Genomic DNA, 21,748 nt, shown 5'->3' with positions numbered 1-21,748 from the left:
TTCCTTTACTCTTTTTTGGTTTTTCTAGACAGGGTTTCTCTGTGTAGTTTTGGTGCCTGTCCTGGATCTCGCTCTGTGGACTAGGCTGGCCTCGAACTCACAGAGCTCTGCCTGACTCTGCCTACTGAGGGCTGGGATTAAAGGCCACTGCCTGGCCATGTTCAGTTTCTTTAAGGTATATTAACTAAGTCAGTTTTTGGGTTCTGGCTGCTAGCACTACTGATGCCATGCTTTGTGGAAGCTGGGCCTGGAGAAACTCTCCCTAGAGCAGAGCAGAGCAGAGCAGAGGAGGATGTCCTACAGGAGAAGTAAATCATGGTGACAATGCTGGCAGCCGAAATGTCTTGAGGGTCCAACACCTTTATTTTCACAAAGCAGACACTGAAATTTTGTTTGGAGCTGGGAGGCAAAAATCAAGAACTGGTGCTATCTACTTAAGGCTGTTTTGACTATGTCCTATTGTTATTAGCTCATGGACTCTTGGACCTTTGGCACCTACACCCTCACCACATGCTGTTGTTTTCTGACTGTAAGTTGTGCCAGTCCAGTGGGTGTGGAGGAAGCCTCTCTTGCTTGTCTCATGGGTTAGAGTACTTTTTCCTCCCTGCCTACCTGTTTTGGAGCTTACCAATTTTTTTTCACAAAACTTTTTTGCCTGTTTTTCTGTTCGTTTATCTGTCTTTTAAAAATGGTTTATAGCCAAGTGTTGTGGCTCATGCCTTTAACCCCAGCACTCAGGAGGCAGAGACAGGTAGATCTCTATGAGTTCGAGTCCAACATGGTCTACATAATCAATTCCAGGACAGCCAGAGCTGCATAGTGAGACCCTGTCTCGAAAAAAATAAATTAAAAAAGAAATGACTTATAAGAGCTCTTTGAATATACGTTAAGTCTAAAGGTAGTTGTGTATTTCATGGATCTTTTTATTCTGTGGCACTGTTTCTGTTTTCCATGGTATCTTCTGAGAAAAAGTGTTACTAGTTTTAACGTTTATTACTGTCTTTTCCTATGGACTTAAAAGCTCTCCAGTGTTTTGAAAACTTTGATTTTGGTTCTTCATGTTCAGGTCAGGGGTTGGGATGGAACTTGCTGTCTTGTGTGAGGAAGTTCAACACTGTCAGGTTTTCTGTGCTGGCACCCAGGCACCCCACTGCTGATTCTAGACCTTTGTTTATCAGTGATTTGCTGCTGATACCTCTGTCATTAATCATTTGGTCAAGTTTGTGTTTGTTCCACTGCTCTGTTTATTCCTGTCCTGGTTCCACCCTGATATATCTCATCAACTGAACTAGCTGATAGTCTGTGAACACAGATCCACTTTTCAATTTTCACCAGGGTCATAGCTATTAACAGCCCTTTGTATCTTCATAGAAGTTTAGAATGGTCTTATTATGTTTCCTACAAACATGTATGTCATCCAGGATGTAGAATGACACATACATGTGTATGTGTGTGGACTCTCCTGCTTGGATCTGGACTGCCAATTACATTTAATCGCTATAGAAACTCAGTCACATGACTCGGGACCTGCCATAGTTCTTCCCTTCCTTAGTTCCACTTAACACCTCTGTCTTGTTTTGTGGTTTCCTCGTTGGTAGTGTGCTTACTGCTGTCATTTGTATCTTAATCCTTACAAACATTTTCTTTTTAGCTTTGTTTATGTGTATGGTGGTTTTGACTGCATGTATGTGTGTGTGTACCCTGTGGAAGGTAGAAGAGAATGTCCAAGCCCGTGGAACTAGAGTCACAGTTGACTGTGAGCTGCTACGTGGGTGCTGGGAACTCTGGCTCCTCTGCAGGAGCAGCCATGCTCATAACTGCTCATTTCTCCATCCCCGTATCTTGGTACTTTTATAAATGGTGTCCTTGTCCTGTTCCCATGCCATCCTCCCCTCTTACTGAAGATTGAGACCTGAGCCCAAGGTCTTGTAGATGTTAGGTAAGTGTATCCTGTTTGTATCCCTTAGCCCAGTGTCCTTATCCTTGGTTGAAATAACTTGTGTAAGCTCTTTTTAAAATCTGTAAACTTTATTATAAAAAACACCTTACAAATAAATAAGCTTTCTCAAGAGTGCAGACAACTTACACATTTAAAGTAATCTATATACATTAACATTTCATTGATACTGTGGGATATGATAGTTTGATTTGTTCCTTTTTTGCCCTTGGGTCTTTTGTCTTGCTGGCAGTGGTACTTTTGTGCTCTGGTAATTATAAATGGACGTCTTTGAAAAGTAACATTTGTCACCATGCCTGGCCATTAATTCTAATGTGTGCTATAGACTTTTCATTTATACTTAGTTTTAGGTTAAGGAAGATCCTGAATGGAGATACTTGGTAGTTTGTAATTCCCGTATTAGTTGTATGAACATCACTTTCATTTATGCTTTGATGCCTTTGTTAATGGTATCACTGTGACTTTTGTGTGTTTCATTATAAGAAATTGACAGACTGCTTTCCAAAGAACTGTACCAGGTTCCGTTCTTGCCTGCAGTAAATGAGTCTGTGGCATTTGATACTGTCACTTTGCTGAACTTTTGGCCAGTATTTTTGCTGCTAACATTCTAAATGTCAGTTAGGTTTTTATTAAATCTTACTCAGATATTTGAGATATATTGGTATTTTTTGTCTCCTTCTAAAATTTGTTGTATCTTAAAACTATTCAACTTATTGTCAATATTTCTCACTTACTGTGGTCAGTTTTTCTTTCTCTTTGAGAGTATATTACTAGGTGAATTCCAATTTAAAATTTTTACATTTTTTTGATAAGTTAGTCTGTTATGGTTACTTAACATATTTCCAGCAGTGTCTTTTGCATTAATGCTTATTATATCTAATTTTAAATGGCTATCTCTCCTTTTTTGGCTGATATTGGCTCAGTCTCCTTTTAGCTTTCTTTAACTTGCAGTATTTCTCTAACCTTATGTTCTAGGTATGTTTGTTTTAAAAAAACTTGTAGCATTTTAAAAATTCATTGTAAGTATAGCTGTGTTTTGTTTTGAGACAATTTTATTGGACTGGTCTTGGCATGTCTTCTGTTAGCATGATCCTCCTGTCTCAGCATCTGGAGTGCCTTGATTACAAACATGTGCAGACATACCTAATTTGCAGTGATCTTTTAATTGGAGCATGTAGTCCAGTGATATTTCATGTAATTATATTTGAGTTTTTAGTCTTTAAGAAGTTAATTTTACAGTGTTGTTTTGATGAGGCATATTAATGTCATGCTCAGAATTTCACTGTGCAATGAGACTCTTAGATAACGAATTTCTCTTTCTCTCTCCAACCCCCTCCCTCCCTCCCTCCCTCCTTTTCTTTTCTTTTCTCTTTCTCACTCTCCTATTTTTATAACATGGGAAATATTTCTTACTAAGGTGTATTTATTCATTGTGTTGAATCTGTTATCTTCAGTTTTTACTTTTCTATATTTCTAGCTTTTCGTTGTGGCCTACAGTTTTTAGGCAACATTGCTTCACGGAATGAAGATTCCCAGTCCATTGTTTGGGTCCATGCTTTTCCAGAACTCTTTATGTGAGTATAATGTTAAGATTTTTTTTTTTTGGTCTGGCTCCTGAAAAGATTATGGTTATAATTTCATTTATATGAAGTTCACAAACAGGAAAAACAAGATGGTGGTATAGTAATAGAATTCAGGATAGTACATATTCTTTGTGGCTGTTAGCAGGTAGGTATTAGCTGGGAGAGAGTATGAAGGAGACTCCTGGACCCTGCCAGTGTACTGTACCTTGGTTTGTGTGGTGGTTCCATGGTACACATATCTGATACTCATTGAGCTTTGTACCACGATGTGTGGCACTTGGGAACATGCCAGCTTATTTTTAAGAAATAAAAGTCATGGGGAAAGTAGTAACTTCATTAAAGACCCTGAAATTTATATAGAAAAACAAAAACAAAAAACCCATGAACAGAAAACATTAAAATATGGGCAATAAGTTAATCCTTTTTTTTTTTTTAATTTCAATGTTGTGTATATGCATGGCCCAATATTATTCTTGGTAGAAAATGGAGAATTCTAAGATTTGGATAATATGTGTTTATCATTGTGAGGTGACTTTCACTGTGAGAAGTGGGGATAGCTATTCTGTTGTTGAATCTGAGAAATGTTATCTATGACATATGTCACTATGAGAAGAAGATGATTCAGTTTCCTTTGTCAGTGTTGAGATGAGCACTGAGCTTGTTTATTACTATGAGATGTGATTGACCAGTCTGGCTGCTGTAAGAAGTCTATAACTAGTCTGGTTATTTATATTGGATCTTGACTTGGTTCATGTTTTGCATTACTTTAAAACACTAGCTCTATGAACTCGAAAGTGGTTGAGCATCACACTAAAATGTAAGTTGGTGACAGAAGTGGATGGGCAATAGAAAGACATGTGTTGTGGTTGTGGAGGCCAGGCTTCTAGAGTGGGCAGTGTGGGCAGCAGAAGAGCAGCTAGTGCTGAAGTGCTTTAAGTTGGGCGCGATTATCTCTGTTCTTCCAGGTCCTGTAGATTCCTGCTTGGACAGGTGAGGTTCCTGTAGATTGTCAGTAGAAAAGGGTATGGCTGCAGTGTGAAGCCAAGTGATGCTGTGTGAGATCTGAGCTGCTTCTCTGATTGTACTTGTTCTCTGGGCTTGTATATTAGTTATAGTTATTAGATGAACTCTTACTCAATTCTAGTTCAGAGTACATATCTCAAATGCCTGAAATGTGTGTTTATAGATATATATCTATTATCTTTACATTTAATAATAATTAATTGTAGATAGAAGGAAAGAATGAAACTCAAGCTACATAAATACACATTAATTATTTACAAATTTTTGTTTTAACACTTTCTATTTATTGTTCATGCACATGTGTTTGTGCTATAGCAATTATGTGGAGGCCAGAGACAGCTTGCAGGAGTCAGTTCTCTCCTTTTCACTTTTACATGGGTTCTGGAGACTGAACCCAGGTCATCAGGTTTGGTGGCAAGCACCCTTACTGACTGAGCAATCTCATTGGCCTATATAACCTTTTTTTTTTTTTTTTTTTTTTTTTTTTTTTTTTTTTTTTCTCAAGATAAGGTCTCACTTTGTAGCTCTGGCTGCCTGGCCTAGAACTTGCTATGTTGACTAGGCTAGACCTTGTAATTCACAAGCAATCCACCTGCCTCTGCCTCTTGAGTACTGCCATTAATAGCATGCATCACCATGCCTGGGTTGTGAAGTTTAAGGCGCGGAGTGTGGAGGGTGGGGAGGGTGGATATCAAATTTTAGGATGAGCCATGACATAACTAACAATAAGTGACCTCATTAAGTTCTTGTAGCTGATAGGATTTAGGAGTGATCATTTTAATTTTTTTTTCTATTTAAATGTTACTTTCTTTTTAGTTCTGAGTCCTATGTCAAATGCAACTTTTTATTGCCTGTTTTGAGATTTATTTTTATTTGTAATTATGTATGTGCATACATGTCTGTGTGTGGGTAGTATGTATGAGTAAAGTTGCCCTCAGCCAAAAGAGTGTTGAATCCCTTGGAGCCAGAGTTATAAGCAGTTGTGAGCCTCAAGGAGTAGGTGCTAGGCACCAAGCTTGGGTCCTTTGCAGGAACTGTTTGTGCTTTGAGTAACTGAACCAACTCTACAGTCCCATTTTATTGTAGCTTACTGTTAAATTTACTGTTTTTATACTCAAGGATATGCTTTGCTTCACAGCATTGTAAATCTTTATTATACCCTAAGAATACCAATATATACTGAATTTGCTAAGGATTACTAGTATTTATGTTATAGTCATATTTTACCGTGTTGATGATTGGACTAAGAGTCTTCATTTCTTTGTTTGTCAGGTCTTGCTTAAATCATCCAGACAAAAAGATTGTTGCCTACTGTTCAATGATTTTGTTCACATCTCTTAATCCTGAAAGAATGAAAGACCTGGAAGAAAACCTCAATATTGCAATTAATGTCATAGAAGCTCACCAGAAGCATCCAGAGTCAGAATGGCCGTAAGTATCTTGCTGGAAATGTGATTGTTTGAGGCCATCCTAACAGATCATTTTCCTTATAGAGGTTTTAGTAATGTAACAGGGTTTGCTTTATTCTCTAGGCTGGCCTTGAAGTTTTGATCCCTTGCCTCAGACTCTCAGTAGCTGAGACTGTTACTTCCATATCTGGCTTATTCTAGCTACTAATTTAATAATTTATTTACTTTTTGTGGTGCAGATGAGTTGAGTTCATGTAGACAAGTGCTCTCCCACTGAATTACAATTTCATCCCCTTTGTAGAAGTTTTAAGAGAAAACTCAAGGTATGGTAGTTGTTTTGAGGTTGTGAAAAAGGTAAAGCCTGAGCTTGGCCTTTAATAGGAGATTCTTTAAGGTAGTAAGGAGGGGAAGGTCACTTTTGGTGTGAATGAACATAGTACAAATGTCTCAGTCTGTTTGGAGACTGCTGTGACCTTAGCAGGTGGTTCATTAAAGATCAGAAGTTGGCATGTGTCTGGTGGGCATTGGGTAAATGAGACACTGTTGCTCTTCACATCACATTGTCTCTAAACAGAATGGAATGTTTGATTTCTCTCCGGTTGCTTTTCAGATTTGCTTTACTTGTTTTTTTTTTTTTTAAAGAAGTTAATGTTATTTAGCATAGGTTTTTTTGTTTTTTTGCTTGTTGTTTTTGGGATCCCTTCAACTTCTTATTTTTTTTGGGGAAGGGGACAGGTTCAAGACAGGGTTTCTCTGTGTAGCCCAGCCTGGTCTCAAACTCAACAGAGATCCAACTGCCTTTGCCTCCTGAGTGCTGGGATTAAAGGCCTGCGCCACCTTTACCTAGCACCTTCAACTTCCCGAGTCTGTAGGTGTGCTGCTTGTTTGTGTCAGCTTGGTATGAACATAGACATACTTGAAACAGGGACTCTCAACCAAGGGATTGCCTCTGTGGGCCTGTCTGCGCGGTGTTGGTTGATTGCTATTGAGGAAGAAAAGGGCCTAGTCCACTGATGATGACGGAGCTATCCCTAGGCAGGCGGTCCTACCTTGTATAAGAAAGGTAGTTGAGCAAGCCAGCAATCAGTGTTCCTCCATGGTCTCTGCTCCAGTTCCTGCCTAGAGCTACTGCCCTGGCCTCTTTTGTTGATGGACTATAACCTGTAAGCAACATAAACCCCTTCTTCCTCTGAATTGCTTTTGGTTAGTATTCTATCACAGCAACAGAAAGCAAACAAGGGTAGTAGATGTGTGTCTTTCTGGAGTACTTTTTTCAATCCTGTGTCCTTTCACCTGTTTTAGGACTCAATATTAGAAATACATAGGTCAAGGTGTTGGGTGTTTTTTCCAGACTAGTCAAGATCTAGATAGACCAGCCACTTGTGGCTTTAGACAGTGTGTTACTTAGAGGCACAAGCTGATTTTATGTTGTGAGAGCTGTGTAGAAAGGACCCTACACTATCCCTTTAGAATCTCTCACAGTAACTGTCTTAGGAAAGAGCCTCTTATCCTTTATTCTAGAACCATCACAAGGTATCAGTAGACTCAGATGAGCTGCTGTTCAAGTTGTGGCCTGTGTAGTCTGTTTGAGAGGAATCAGACAGTCCAGGTGCTGTGGTGGAGCAATTTCCCTATGCTCTCTGTGTGTTCAGTAGTCAACCTTGCTCGGTGTCCTCAGGATGTGCCACCTTGCTTGAGTTTCCTACTGGGATGTGGGGCTCACCAATTAGACGAGGCTGGCTGGCTAGCAAGCCCCAGGGGATCTGCCTTGTTCCTGCCTTTCCAGTACTGAGATTACAAGCACACGCCACCATATACCTTTCATTATTTATTTTTCATATGCCTTGTCGTGGATGCTAGGGCTTGAACTCAGTTGAACTGGGGTTGCAAACACTTTAGTAACTGAACAATCTCCAGCCAGTTTTTCTATACTCTGAGGATATAAATGCTGAGTGCTTGTCTGTCTCTCTTATCTTAATAAAACTCTTGTTAATGGATTCTGTCATGTTTCGTGACATTTCCTCGCAGGGTAAGAGCGCCGCCAAATAACTAGCAGTCAGGACCCAGGTGGCCTTCTGGTAGTGAGTCTTGGGTGAAGTATAAACCTTTTCAGTTTGAGCCTCTTAAATGAAATATTATTATGTTGACGTTATATCTAAGTTTAAAATTATTTACTTTTCTGGAAATCATTTGTATTTGAATTACCATATGCAAATAAACAGCTGCTGTTATGTGACAATCTTACATGTTTAACTTGGAAAACACCCCTTATGTATATACACGTAGCATTTGCAGTCATTGAGGTAAGTCCTCAGAGCTAGCTGGTAGCAGAGTTCTGTTTTATTTGGTAGGTACTTGATAGGTAGCCAGAGTCTGTATCTTATCAGCTTGGTCAAGATCCAAGCTCATAATGGGCAGATACAGAATGTACCTGAGAGTACCTCAGAAGCTGTCAGCGGTCACCGTGTGGAGTTCAGACAGGAGGACAGGGGAGGTAGTCCTCAGCCGAGAGCTTCTGCTGCTCATGGGCTGCATTTGGCTGTGAACTGGCCAGAGGCCTCCAAAAATTGTTTTACTGTTCAATATGAACTGGTTCCTGAAAATTGGAGAAGACCCCCTTTCTGCCCTCTTTCCCTTGGTTGGACATGAAGATGGCTGATAAAGAGCACCAACTACATGAGAATTTATTACCTTCTCATTTTTTTCTTTATTCTTAGAAAGGGAAAGATGTAAGACTATCATAATAGCTCCAGATCTTTCTGTTTGGATATACTGGAGTAACACGAAAGTGTAGCTGATCATCCCTGCCAGCGCTGTAAGATTTGGTAACTGAGAGAGCCATGGTCTTCTCACTGACAAAGACTATTTGACCAGATGTTAGTCAGGCCCTTCAGACCCATCTGTGCTCCCTTGTAAAGTCCAGTTTTAGCAAAAGCCCTGTTCAGTTCGTTTAGCAAGAATCACTGACCTCAGCGGGCTTGGTGGCGCACACCTTTAATCCTAGCACTCAGGAGGCAGAGGCAGGCGGATCTCTGTGAATTTGAGGTCAGCCTGGGCTACAAAGTGTGTTCCAGGACAGCCAGAGAAATCCTGCCTTGAAAAACCAAACACCCCCTCCCCCCCCAAAAAAAAACCCTATATACATCTCAATGAACTTCTTTACATTTAGTATAGCCATAGGCTGTGGAGCTTCACATTGGATTTTTTTTTTTTCCCCCCGAGACAGGGTTTCTCTGTGTAGCTTTGCGCCTTTCCTGGAACTCACTTGGTAGCCGAGGCTGGCCTTGAACTCACAGAGATCTGCCTGGCTCTGCCTCCCGAGTGCTGGGATTAAAGGCGTGCGCCACCACCGCCCGGCCACATTGGATTTTTACATGTTTATTTTTGGATATATTTTTATCCACTTAACCCTCCCCACCAAACTAAAAATATCCATGACAGAATTAGAACTAGAAAAACAATCAGCTTTTTAAAAAAATATCTTTTCATAACTCATGTCCATCACCTATATTCACTCCTTCTTTATTCCCTAATATTTATTCTTTCTTGTTGTCTTTTCTATATGTTGTACTATGTACCCACATGTGCACTTGTTTACATATGTGTTTTTGTTTAGATTCTGCATCTGAGAATGTGTTTTTTTTCCTTTTCTGAGATTGTGTGACCTAGAGTAATATAATACATCCATTCATTTTCCTGAAGTTTTTTCTTACATTTTTCTTTAGAGTTGAATAGTATTTGTGTGAGTGTATGTGTGTATTTAATATTCATTATCCATTTATCAGTAGACAGTTAGGTTGACTCCAGTTCTTTGCTATAGCAGCAGTAAACATGGAAGTGCAGAGATCTCTATGGCAGGGCATGGAGTGTGCTGGCTATATGCCCAGGAGTAAAACAGCTGGGTCGCTTGGTAGTTGTGGCTCTTTTTCTGCTGTTTGAGGAGTATTTGGGGAAGTAAAACTTGTTTTCTAGTTTCTGGTACGGTATTTACAATATTGTGTTTTTTTGGGTAGGGGTGTCATGGGAGGATAGTCTTGCTGTGTTGTCTGGGCTGGCCTTGAACTTGGCAGTCTCTGTATAATTCTCCCTTGTTCTAGGATCATAGTCACATACTGCCATGTTTGATTGAATATTGTTTTTAACAAATGTTCTCATGAGAAAAGTTTTGATTTCTAAATAGCCAAATTATGTTTGAATGGGCTTTAGGATTTTAGTTTTATTTGTCAATCTAGCTTGGAATGCATGATTTCCTCTTACTCCATTTGATAAACTGCCTAAATTAATATGATGAATACTATTGACATTTTTATTACTATTTATTATTGTTAGACATTTAAATCTGAGTAGTTGGCAATTTTAAAGATCTGTAGAAAAATAGAATACTTGTTTAGATTTTTCTTTCTGAGGTAGTGGTGTGGGGGCCACAGGGCTTTGTGTAGGTAGTAGCCATTGAGCTACACTTCCAGTGCTGGAAATGTTTAGAGGGCAGTATGGTGGTCATTGGTGTGTGTCATTTGATTATCACACTCAGTGATATTTGAGAGGGTAAATAAATTGTGTATTAGTGTATTTACCACTTTATAGTCAACTTTTGTTACTATAACAGTATTTATAAACATCATATTCCTTAGTTCTTAAGTCTTACTGATTCTTTCTGTTATATACAATTGAGAACTAATAGTCCTATCCAATCTTTTTAGATGTCACAGAAGTACTTTGAAGAAATATGCTTATAATCTTTGCCTCAGGCTTCCATAGTCATCTCTCTAGTCCAGATGAGCACAGTGCTTGACAACGTGGATGTTTTCTTGGTAACTTGAGTACTCTTAAAGAGTGGAAAATCAAGCCAGGATTCATCACTGCATTGTTGGCATATTTTTAAATAACAATATGACATGTCCATTTTTCTGCCTCGTCTTACAGCACTAAGCTTCTGACTAAAACCGTGTGTTATGTTTTCTGTCTAGATTTGAAATTGTAGCTAAATTTCATGTTTCTGTTCATAGTGAAAAGCTTGGTTAAAAGCTAAAGTAGATTTGCTTTTCTATTTGAAATTGAATTATTTTCATAAAATTTCACGTGGAAAATTAGAGAAAATAACATTTCAAGGATCACCACCCCCACCTTGTTACTGCTAAAAAAACAATTCATGAACCTCCTAAAACAGAGAAGATCACAGTAAAGTTAGGGCTTTAGAGATGGCTCAGGGGTAAGAGTACTTGTTGCTCTTACAGAGGACCCAGATTCAATCCCCAACACCCTTGTGGTGGCTCAACACAGTCTGTAACTCCAGTTCCAGAGGATGCATCTTCTGGCTTCTGTGGTTAGGCATACATGTGGTGCACATACATACTATGTACATATGTACACACATACAGACAAAATGACCATATGTGTAAGAATAATATTTTAAAAAGATTATAGTAAAAAAGCTCAATAAAATGAAAGTTTTTTCTTTTGTGTAAGATGTGTCTATAAAGTAGGTAAGGACATGTATGTTTTATTGTATGTAATAACCAAATTTCCCTTCCTTCTCCCTGTAGGTTCTTGATTATTACAGACCATTTTCTGAAAAGCCCGGAGTTGGTGGAAGCCATGTATTCTAAACTCAGCAACCAGGAAAGGTAACCCCCAAACCAGTGTGATTTTGACTCTTTAGCATTCCATAGAGTGTCCTGTAGCCTGGACTAAAAGCTGTGTGATTTATCGTTGGCAAAGGCCTCCAAGTACATCTGTCTGTGAGGTGCTGGGTTTACATTGCTTGCTTAACATCACAACCTAACCACAACAGGCGGTGATTTTTATAGGGTCACTGAATTCAGTTTGATGCCATTATTTAGTAAAAGCATGCTAAAGAAATAAAAATAAAACTTTTAAGAACTTTTTTTTTTTTTTTGGTTTTTCGAGACAGGGTTTCTCTGTGTAGCTTTGCGCCTTTCCTGGGACTCACTTGATAGCCCAGGCTGGCCTCGAACTCACAGAGATCCGCCTGGCTCTGCCTCCCGAGTGCTGGGATTAAAGGCGTGCGCCACCACTGCCCGGCAAGAACAAAATTTTATAGTGACAGTTTCAATAAACTGTATGCATTATATACTTGTATATTTAGGATGTGTTTATTTGTTCATATAACTAGTTTGATTATTTCAAATATATATTGCTGGTTTTCTGGTAGATAATTCATATAAACTAGTGTACCTTTATTAGAGATGAAGAACATTTACAAGGCCTATTCACACTCAACCTAGTAGATAGTAAGGGCAATCCAAGTAGTATGCTTCCTACCACTGAAGTCAGGCGGTAGATAGTCTGTGTACACATGCAAGCCTTTAAATACCCATAGCACAGAGGACAAGGACACACAGGTCATGTCCCTTTAAAGAAGAGAGCAGGCAGGTTTTGTTGATGTGCTACATTCCTCCTGAGTTGAGTGTTCTGTCATCAGTGTGTCTGACATTGATGGCACACAGAGCATGGTTTAGACATCTTGATCAGTTATTACCTGCTAGCTTCAGAAATGAATGAAGAGTGATCAAGTCTGCACACTGACTTAGGTTTTAGTGAAGGTGTGTCTGGTAGTTTGTATCTTGAGTGGCAGTATGGCCCCAGCCACAGTGCCAGCTGTCGTAAGCTTTGTTGTTCAAAACAGAGCAATCAAAAGTATTCTGGCCCAGGATTTGTACTTGTGTTTTTCATGCCCTCGTGAACATGGATATAATTTATCTATACTAACACGTGTTTTCAATATATACAACCATGTAGACTTAGAATGTTGCCTAAATGTGGGAAGTTACACTGCTTTCTACAGATGAAAAAACTGCAGACATTTTTATTTCCAATTAGGGCTAAAAGCAAATTGTTGTTACTTGAATCAAAGTGATTTCTGACTGCCTGTGGCAGTTTTTGGATATGTTTGTAAAACAGTAAAAATTTCATTTTGGTTGAAAAAAAAAGGAGAGCGAGCAGTGTGTCAGAGCACTGGGCAGGAAGGACAAGATTGAGCTTTGTTTTGGCAACAGAAGTTTTTGTTGCAACCAGTACGTTTTTATGATTTATCTTTATGGTCCTGGGGTCAAACCCAGAGTCTCATGTATGGTTTGGCAAACGTTCTACCACATCGTTATACCAGATAGCCCCGACAGTCATCTGCTAACTGTCTGATGACTAACTACACCAGAGTTAACCTGTTTGTATGGACTGTGCTGCATTGGTGAGGGGAGATGCAGTATGAACTGCTCTGAGCCTCATGCTGTGAATCCGAGAGAAGGACTTAGTAGTCGGAATCCCTCTGTACCCACAGAGCTGTGGAATCCAAGTCCTGGAGTCTCAGGGTGACTTGGGAGTGAGCCCTTTATGGTGACAGACTCCAGCCATTGAATGAAGGGCTGTCGTGTATATTGTTGTTGGTGTCCATGCTAATGTGGAGAGATCCATCCATGCTGGGGAGGAGGGGCTGTGAAGGTGCTGGGTTCTAGGTGAAGTGGAAGCATGATGCCCTTTGCCTCTTTCTGAAGAAGATAGGGTGTATTCTTCGTTGAGAAGTTTTTTTTTTGTTTTTTTTTTTTGTTTTTTTTTTTTTGTTTTGTTTTTTGGCAGGTTAGTAGGACTACAAGTAAGAGTTTTTCTCAACTCTTGTGTGACAAGTCAATTTTTCTTCTGTGCATGGGAGAATCCTTGGGAGTACCAAGGAGACAGTGTGTTTACTCAGAATGTTCCCAAATTCTGTGAGTCAGATGAGAAACCACACTTGAGAGCAACAGAGGGACATAGAAGACCCTTTTGAGATGTCAGAGTGTGTCCCCCGTCCCCTGCATTTTCTGGTTGGCTGTCCACATTTTAAAATGTTTGTGGATCGGTGAATAAGACAAGTACTGTGCTAAGTATCTACTGGTGGCCCCTGGGGCATGATGGTGAACAGTGAGCACACTCCCTGCCTAGTGTGGTATAGACAATAACTGCATGTGTGAAAGTGTTCTCTTCATGTGTGCATTCTTGTAATTGTTAGAGTTTTGACTCTTTTACCTAGGAGCTGGCAGTCTATTGGGAGCAGATTATTTGTGAGGGAAATTTGAATACACATATAATCGGTTTGTTTGGTATGATTCACTAATAATGAGAGCCAATATTATGCACTTTCTGGTCCCCATTCTTGCTGAGCCCATGTAATTGTTAGCAGGTTGAAAAGGCTGCTCTGTAGAGGCAGTGTGTACAGGGCTCAGGTTCTAATGTGTGCATGTGGCACAGGAACAAAGGGCAGCTGCTGTTTGGGTGGCTCACTCATTTAACCTTTTTAGAGCCCTGTTTCATCTATGCAAAGGAATAGTAATAGTCACTTGATGGAGTTATTATAACTACCTAAATAGATGATATATTAAGGTCTTAGTGTTTGCATAGTTTAGTAGTCAGTAAATGTGAGGGGAATGCCCCTGTGTTACTGTATTATCTAAGCTGGTCTCAGACTGCATTGGCCTCACAGAAGCTGGCATTAGTGACTAAGATTGCAAAATATGTGCCACCATGCTCAATTATGAATTGCTGTTTCTGCTTATGGCTTCTACCATTAGTACTCTGCTACAACCTTAGCTCCCTCCTCTTTTGGAAGCTTTTCTCAATGTGTCTCTGGAAAGCAATGGTTAAACACTGAAAATACAGAGACAAATGCTTGATGGAGGAAAGATTTGTTCTGGCTCACAGTTTTAGAGGTTTGAGCCTGTAGTCTAGCTTCTGGGCCATTGTGAGGTACTGTACCATGATTGGGAGCATGTGGGGGAGCAAAGTGGCCCACTTTCTGATGGGCTGGAGGAGGGGATGGCGGACCATGTATAACCATCAAAGGCATACCTTCCCTGACCTACTCCCTCCAGGTAGGCCCACCTCCTGAAATTCTCCCATCTCCTAAAAGAGTATTACCATCTAGGGACAAAGATTGTGGTGGAATGGTGTTTGTGCAAGTGTGTGAGAGCATGCCTGTGCACTCGTGCATGTGTGTGCACATGGAGGCTAGGGGATGATGTTGAGAGTCTTCTATTACTTTCCAGCTTCTTTCAGTTCGTTCATTCATTCATTCATTCATTCATCCATTCATTCATTCATTTATTCATTCATTCATAGGTAGGGTCTTTCACTGAACATGAAGTTCATGATTTTTGACTAGGCTGGCTTGGCCATCAGGCTTCCAAGATCTGTTTGTCTCTGCCCCTTAACACTGGGGCTATAGACATACAAGGCCATGGCTAGGTTTACATAGGTGTTAGGAATTAAAGCTTAGTTTCTCTTGCTTTCATAGCGTGTGCTCTTATATGCATTAAACTGCAGCGCCAGTACTATATGTTACTATGTGAATTGTGTGGGGATATTCCATATTCAAACTATAGTACCACCACTGTCCTCAGATTCTCAGTCACTGTGACTTGGGCATTGTTGTGTTTTCCAGGTTAGGGATCTGAGACTCTGTAGTGCAATACTTACTGAGGTTACAGAGATAGCTGCTACTCCAGCCTGCTGATTCTGTTTTCTGTAACTTATTAAGGTACAGATGAAGTTTGTCAGCAGCATTTATTGCCTCTACTTGGTTAGCTTGCTATTCTGGGTTAATACAATTTTTGGCCTTTGTAGCATATAGTATTCAACAAATGATACTTGGAGAAGTTCAAATCTAAATTGAAAATTTACTGGAGATGCCAGTCTTTGAATTTGAATTACAGATATTTTATTTCTTGCTCTAGAATGCTCATAAAACACTCCTTTCCTCTCTTACCCTCATTCTTGGTCCTTATCAAAACCTTTTCATGGTTGCATATATGTGATTTTAACAACTGTAGCCCATGTCACTTTAAATATAACTAAATAGGTATTTTTTTGCTTTAGAAAATTTCCCTAAGTCTTTTGCATGTTCATTACATAAAAAATTCAGAAATCATAATTTTGAGAGAGAGAGAGAGAGAGAGAGAGAGAGAGAGAGAGAGAGAGAGAGAGAGAATGTACCTATTTGGTTATGAGTGAATTAGAAATGGTCATGTCAGCTAGTGACTTAGACAAAATCATTTACATGTGTGTGCTCACAGGCATGTGCATGTATGATGTTTGTATATGGGAGAGTAGGTGCCTGATGGATTTCAGATGTTTGCTATTACTCTAGATTGACATCTTTAATGTAAAACTAATGATAGTACTGTTCTGTGGAAATTTGTAAGGATTAAATTAGCTAATATGTGTAATGTGCGTAGATTGGTGTTAAGTAGTGAATAAATGTTAGCTACTTTACTTTTGCTACTATTATATTGTGAATGTATTTGTAAAACTTAAATTTGCAACCTTTCTGAAATGTTGAATTATTTCAACATTTAAAAGTTATGGATATAAAAAGTGTATTGGACAGTTTTTGCTGTTAGTAAGTCACATAGAAGAAACTAAACATTTTTTCCAAAACAGGCAATTGAAAATTAGCTTTATTAATAAAAGTTTTTCCTAGCTAGATATTAAAATAGTTAAAAAATTTTAAAATGGGGCTGGAAAGATGGCTTAGTGGTTAAGAACACTGACTGCTCTTTCAGAGGACCCAGGTTCAATTCTCAGTATCCACTTGGCAGCTCACAACTGTTTGTAACTCCAGTTTCAGGGGACCTGATACCCATGGCAAAACACCAGTGAACATTTAAAAAAAAAGAAAAGAAAAAAAGCCGGTGGTGGTGGCACACGTCTTTAATCCCAGCACTTGGGAGGCAGAGGCAGGTGAATCTTCGTGAGTTCAAAGCCAGCCTGGTCTACAGAGTGAGTTCCAGGACAACCAGGAATGTTACACAGAGAAACTCTTTCTCAAAAAAAATTAACAATAATAATTTTTTAAAAAATGAAAGTAACTCTTAAAATGTCCTCTGGAAGTCATTCTTGGTATCACACAGCATAAATGTTACATACTCATGCAGAACTCTTTTGTTTTACAGGGTTACACTGTTAGACATTATGATAGCCAAGCTAGTGGGTGACGAGCAACTGACAAAGGATGACATCTCTATATTTTTGCGCCATGCCGAATTGATTGCAAACTCATTTGTGGATCAGTGTAGGAATGTCCTAAAGTTGACTTCGGAGCCTAACACAGAAGATCAGGTAAGGAGACGGATCTCATAGGCCTGGAGCGGGAGAACAGACTGGTTTTTGAGTTCAGTCAAGTCCTCTATGAGGTTTCTTTCTTAAAAGGTTTTAAAGATTTGTTCTTATTTATATGTGTGTTTTGTGTGAATGTGTGCCACATGTGTGTGATTACCTGTGGAGGCCAAAAGAAGGTGATAGATCCCCTGGAGCTAGAATTACAGGTGATTGTAGGCCACCTTATGTGAGTGATGGGAACTAAACTTGGGTCCTCTGGGATAGCTCTTCATTGATGACCCACCTCTCCAACCCCTCTTGGAAGGTGTAAGTATACTCCCTGAGTGAGAGGTGGTTTTACTAGAGACCTTAGAAATACAGATAAGGGGAAACCATGCCCTTGTTTTTTCCAGTACAAGTTAGTGCCTTGAAAAGTAATTCTGGTTGGTACTTTTAGCTAAGCATAGATCCACAGACATGTGTTAAAGACACGTAGATGGATTTTATGCCATTTACTTGTCAGTTCTACTTGACAGAAGTGTGGCCATGGTCATAGTACTATAAACACAGTGGGCACTTAACACATATTCAGGGTGAGTATGGTCATCCTTGTAGTTAGACATGTAGAGATTTCTCTTTCTACTCATTGTAAACAGCGCTGTAGTCCAACTCTGTACATGTCCATTCTCTCTTGCTGCTCTTGCAAAGGACCTGAGTTAGGTTCCCAACACCTACCTGGCAGTTCACAACCATCTATCTGTAACTCCAGTTCTAGGAGATTTAATATCCTCTTTTGGCCTCTGAGGGCACCAGGCATGAATGTGGTATACATATAGGCTGGTGAAATCCTCATACATATAAAACAAAAATAGATCTTTTAAAATAAAATCTTAAAACAACAACCTTTTAATAAAGGTTTCTAAGCTGTTGTTTAAAAAGTATTTCTCCTACTCAGGGTAGGCGCTTCCCAACCCCACCCTTCCTGGTTAACCACCTCACATTCTCCTTTACTAACCCTTTCTTTACCAAAGGCTACTGAAGCTAGTTGGCAGTAATTCTATCCCTACTTTTTGCTGGATAAACCTCTGCTTGTACCTATTTCTTTGCCCTTCTCTCTGAATTAAAGTCAGAATTGTTCTCTTTGTGAACTGCTCAGTAGCAAAATAAAAGCACTTCTGGAACAGCATGAAAGATGATCCCAAAGTAGCATGTGAGCAGGTGAACTAAGCTAGACTAGGATGCCATTTCTGTGAGATTCAGTAGTAGGTTAGACTCGTGGATAATGACAGAACAGGTCATGTTAGCTGGGGCTTAAGTCAGGGCTGAGAGTAATTCCACAGGGACACAAGCGAACTTTTTGAAATGTTATTCATAGCTGTGTACTTTGACAGACTCTGTTTTGTACACTAAGGGTGTGTATTGCGTATAAACTGTATCTCAATGAAGTGGATTTTAAATATTTTTTAAAAAGACGGTAGATCATTTGTGTCGTGGTAAGACTGATCAGGGTAGGAGTGGTTGGTGCTAGAATGCTGTTGGCAGTAGCTTGAGACGAGGTGGGAGAGCTGGGACTCCAGAATGGACCCCCAAACAGCACGAGAAGGTGTGCAGAGAAGCAGAAAATAATAGATTCTAGTGCACCCTGGAGAGTGAGTGATCATGGGGAATTCTTGAGTTCTGCTATAATTGAAGTTGTGTTTGTGATGTTTGGCTGTGAGAGCACACTGCCCTGTTTGTGCTTGGGTTCAAGGCCCCTTGGTGGTTGCCTTTCCTTGCCCTCACATCCACAGCAGTTCTCTTTCTGGGAGAGAAAGGAAGAAGTCTCAGCATTAGTTTGCCTTTCTGGAGATAGTTGCTTTTGTTCCCAGCAGGGGGAGCAGTGAGGTGTGCTTTAAAAAGCAGTGGCATCCTCCATGAGCTGGGGTCCCAGACTGAACACAAAGGTTGACGCGTGAGCACCAGCCTTTATCTCTCTCAGCTGCTTCATTCGTGTTCTTGCTGCTGCAGCTGCTTTTGTCAACACTTTGCAGGTCATGATAGAGCAAACCCTCAAAGTGTGAGTCAGCATATACCTCTCCTTTCTTGAGTAACTTTTGCTAGGTGTTTTGTCCCAGACATGAGAAAAGCAACATACATACATACATACATACATACATACATACATACATACACTCTCTAATAATATATTACACATACCATATTGTTATATATTATAAGTACATAACATATATAAGTTAAATTGTTCACAAGAATTGTATTTAAAAGTTTTAGTATTATAGTGAGATATACCTGTGCTGTGTGTGCTTTGTGTGTTTGTGGTGTGTGTGTGTGTGTGTGTGTGTGTGTGTGTGTGTGTGTGTGTTGTACGCATGGGGTTGTGCAGGTGTGCATGTTCATGGATGTGCATGAAGAAGCCAGAGCAGGATGTCAGGTGTCTTCCTTTATTGCCCTCCATTTTACTGTCTTAAACAGGATCTCCTATTGAACAGGTAGCTTGTCTCTTTGGCTTGGCTGGCCGGCCGGCCACAGATGTCTCCGGACACCCCCCCCCCCTCCCCGGTGCTGGGGTTATAGGCACATGCAGTTTATTTATGTGGGTACTTAGGTACTCATGCTTGCAATGCATGTGCTCTCACCCACTGAGCCTTCTCGGCCTCTAATTTTTTATGTAGAAAAATATTTTTTTTCTTCAAATAGTTTTTATAAGGGAAGAGGAAATATACTAATTTGCTTGTATTATACTTTGAGATAGAAATGGGGATACAAAGCTACACTAGACTTGAAGAAGACCCTTGAGCTAGTATTCCAATACACCATATTCTGAGGTTATATTCTGGAATTGGTTGATGCTGACTTCTAAGCGTCTGCTATTAGAGACAGGGTTTCTCTATGTAGCCCCAGCTATCCTAGAACTTGCCCTGTAGACCAGGCTGGCCTCAAAAAAACTCAACAGAGATCCACCTGCCTCTGCCTCCCAAGTGCTGGGATTAAAGGCGTGCACCACCTACACCAGGCTAATCGCTTGCCTATTAATTTATTTGGTGTTGTGAGGTATGGTGTGTGTGTGACTGCATAAGTGTGGAGGTCACAGGACAACTTGGGGGAATCGATTCTTGTTGTGGAATATTAATTTAAGATGTGTTTCATTTGTTTATGTTGTGGAACATTTGTTTAATGACTCAAAGATGTGTTGCATTCTTTTATATTGCATTTGTTTAACTCTGTGAAGCTGTATTACTTTGTCTGTAATCAGGTCTAAAACACCTGATTGGTCTAATAAAGAGCTGAATGGTCAATAGCTAGGCAGGAGAAAGGATAGGCGGGGCTGGTGGGCAGAGAGAATAAATAGGAGGAGACATCTAGGCTCAAGGAGAAGAGCAAAGATCAAGAAAAGGAGGAGAGGAGGGCACCAGGGGCCAGCCACCCAGCCAGCCACAGAGTAAGAAGGAAAGAAAGATATACAGAATAAAGAAAGGTAAAAAGCCCAGAGGCAAAACATAGTTAAAGAGAAACAGGATAATTTAAGGTAGAAAAGTTGACTAGAAACAAGCCAAGCTAAGGCTGGGCATTTATAAGTAAGAATAAATTTCCATGTATTTATTTGGGAGCTGGGTGGCAGGCTCCCAAAGAGTTAAAAATAAATAAATAAATAAAATGAACTACAGGTTCTCTCCTTCCAACATGTTGATTTCAGGGTTTGAGGTTTGGACGTTAAGCACTTTTATCTGCCTAGCCCTCTCACTGGCCCTACTATATAGTTTTTCAAAAGTTAAATAAGGTTCACTATTTAGAAAAAAAAAATTCTTTTTTCTAGACTCTGTGATACTGACTGAAAGGAAGTCAGTTTAATCCCACCTAACATATTCTCCATATTACTCATTAAATTTCTTTTATTAAAATAAACATTAGCAGGATGGTGGTGACAGCACAGGCCTTTAATTCCAGCACTTAAGAGGCAGAGGCAGGCAGATCTCTTTGAGGTGGAGGCCCGCCTGGTCTACAGAGTGAGTTCTAGTATAGCCAGGACTACACAGAGAAACCCTGTCTTGAAAAACCAAAATTAATCAATCAATCAATAAATAATAAAGCCAACATTACTTTGGTATATCACTTAAAGATTACTCTCTTAAGGGCTGGAAAGATTAATCAGTGGTTATAGCCTGTATTGCTTTATCAGAGGACCTATTTAGTTCCCAGCACACATACTGGGTAGCTCACTACTGCCTCTTAACTCAATGCTTCTGGCCTCTGTGGTCACCTATACACACCCACAACACAGATACATACATGTATGTATATACTTAATGATTGACCATTTACTGTCTTAAAACTAAATGAGATGCGGCCATGGCGATAGCCCAGGCAGTGAAGTGCTTGCACATAAGCTTGGAACCTGAGTTTGATTCCCAGGACTCACGTGAAAAAGCCACCTGTGCTGGTGTACTCTTGTAGTTCCCACATTGAGGAGGCAGAAACAGGCAAAGCCCTGGAGCTTGTGGTCCCTAAAGGCTACACGAATCAGTGAGCTCCAGACCAGTGAGAAAGACCTCTTCTGGCCTCCCTGGAACCCACTCTAATATGCACAAACTCACATCCAAACACATGCAGATAATTAAAATAAAATACAGCTTTAAAAAAAATTGCAAAGTGTTGTAACAGTCTTCTAGTGGGTTGGTGCACCATTCAAAATA

The 21,748-nt window shown here is 39.8% G+C and overlaps 1 protein-coding gene across 1 annotated transcript in view; it reads left to right on the top strand.

Moving 5' to 3' along the window:
• Atxn10 (ataxin 10) overlaps window positions 1-21,748 on the top strand; it is a 141,997-nt gene that overhangs the window by 34,562 nt on the left and 85,687 nt on the right. The window contains exons 4-7 of the mRNA XM_028878139.2: window positions 3,435-3,531; window positions 5,836-5,994; window positions 11,516-11,596; window positions 16,913-17,078. Coding sequence (XP_028733972.1) covers window positions 3,435-3,531; window positions 5,836-5,994; window positions 11,516-11,596; window positions 16,913-17,078 — 503 coding nt within the window. The remainder of the gene's footprint in view (window positions 1-3,434; window positions 3,532-5,835; window positions 5,995-11,515; window positions 11,597-16,912; window positions 17,079-21,748) is intronic.

Source organism: Peromyscus leucopus, chromosome 20, assembly GCF_004664715.2.
Source record: "Peromyscus leucopus breed LL Stock chromosome 20, UCI_PerLeu_2.1, whole genome shotgun sequence".
In the NCBI taxonomy this organism is placed as follows: domain Eukaryota; kingdom Metazoa; phylum Chordata; class Mammalia; order Rodentia; family Cricetidae; genus Peromyscus; species Peromyscus leucopus.
The sequence above is the reverse complement of the archived record's forward strand: the minus strand, read 5'-3'. Positions and strand labels throughout refer to the sequence as shown.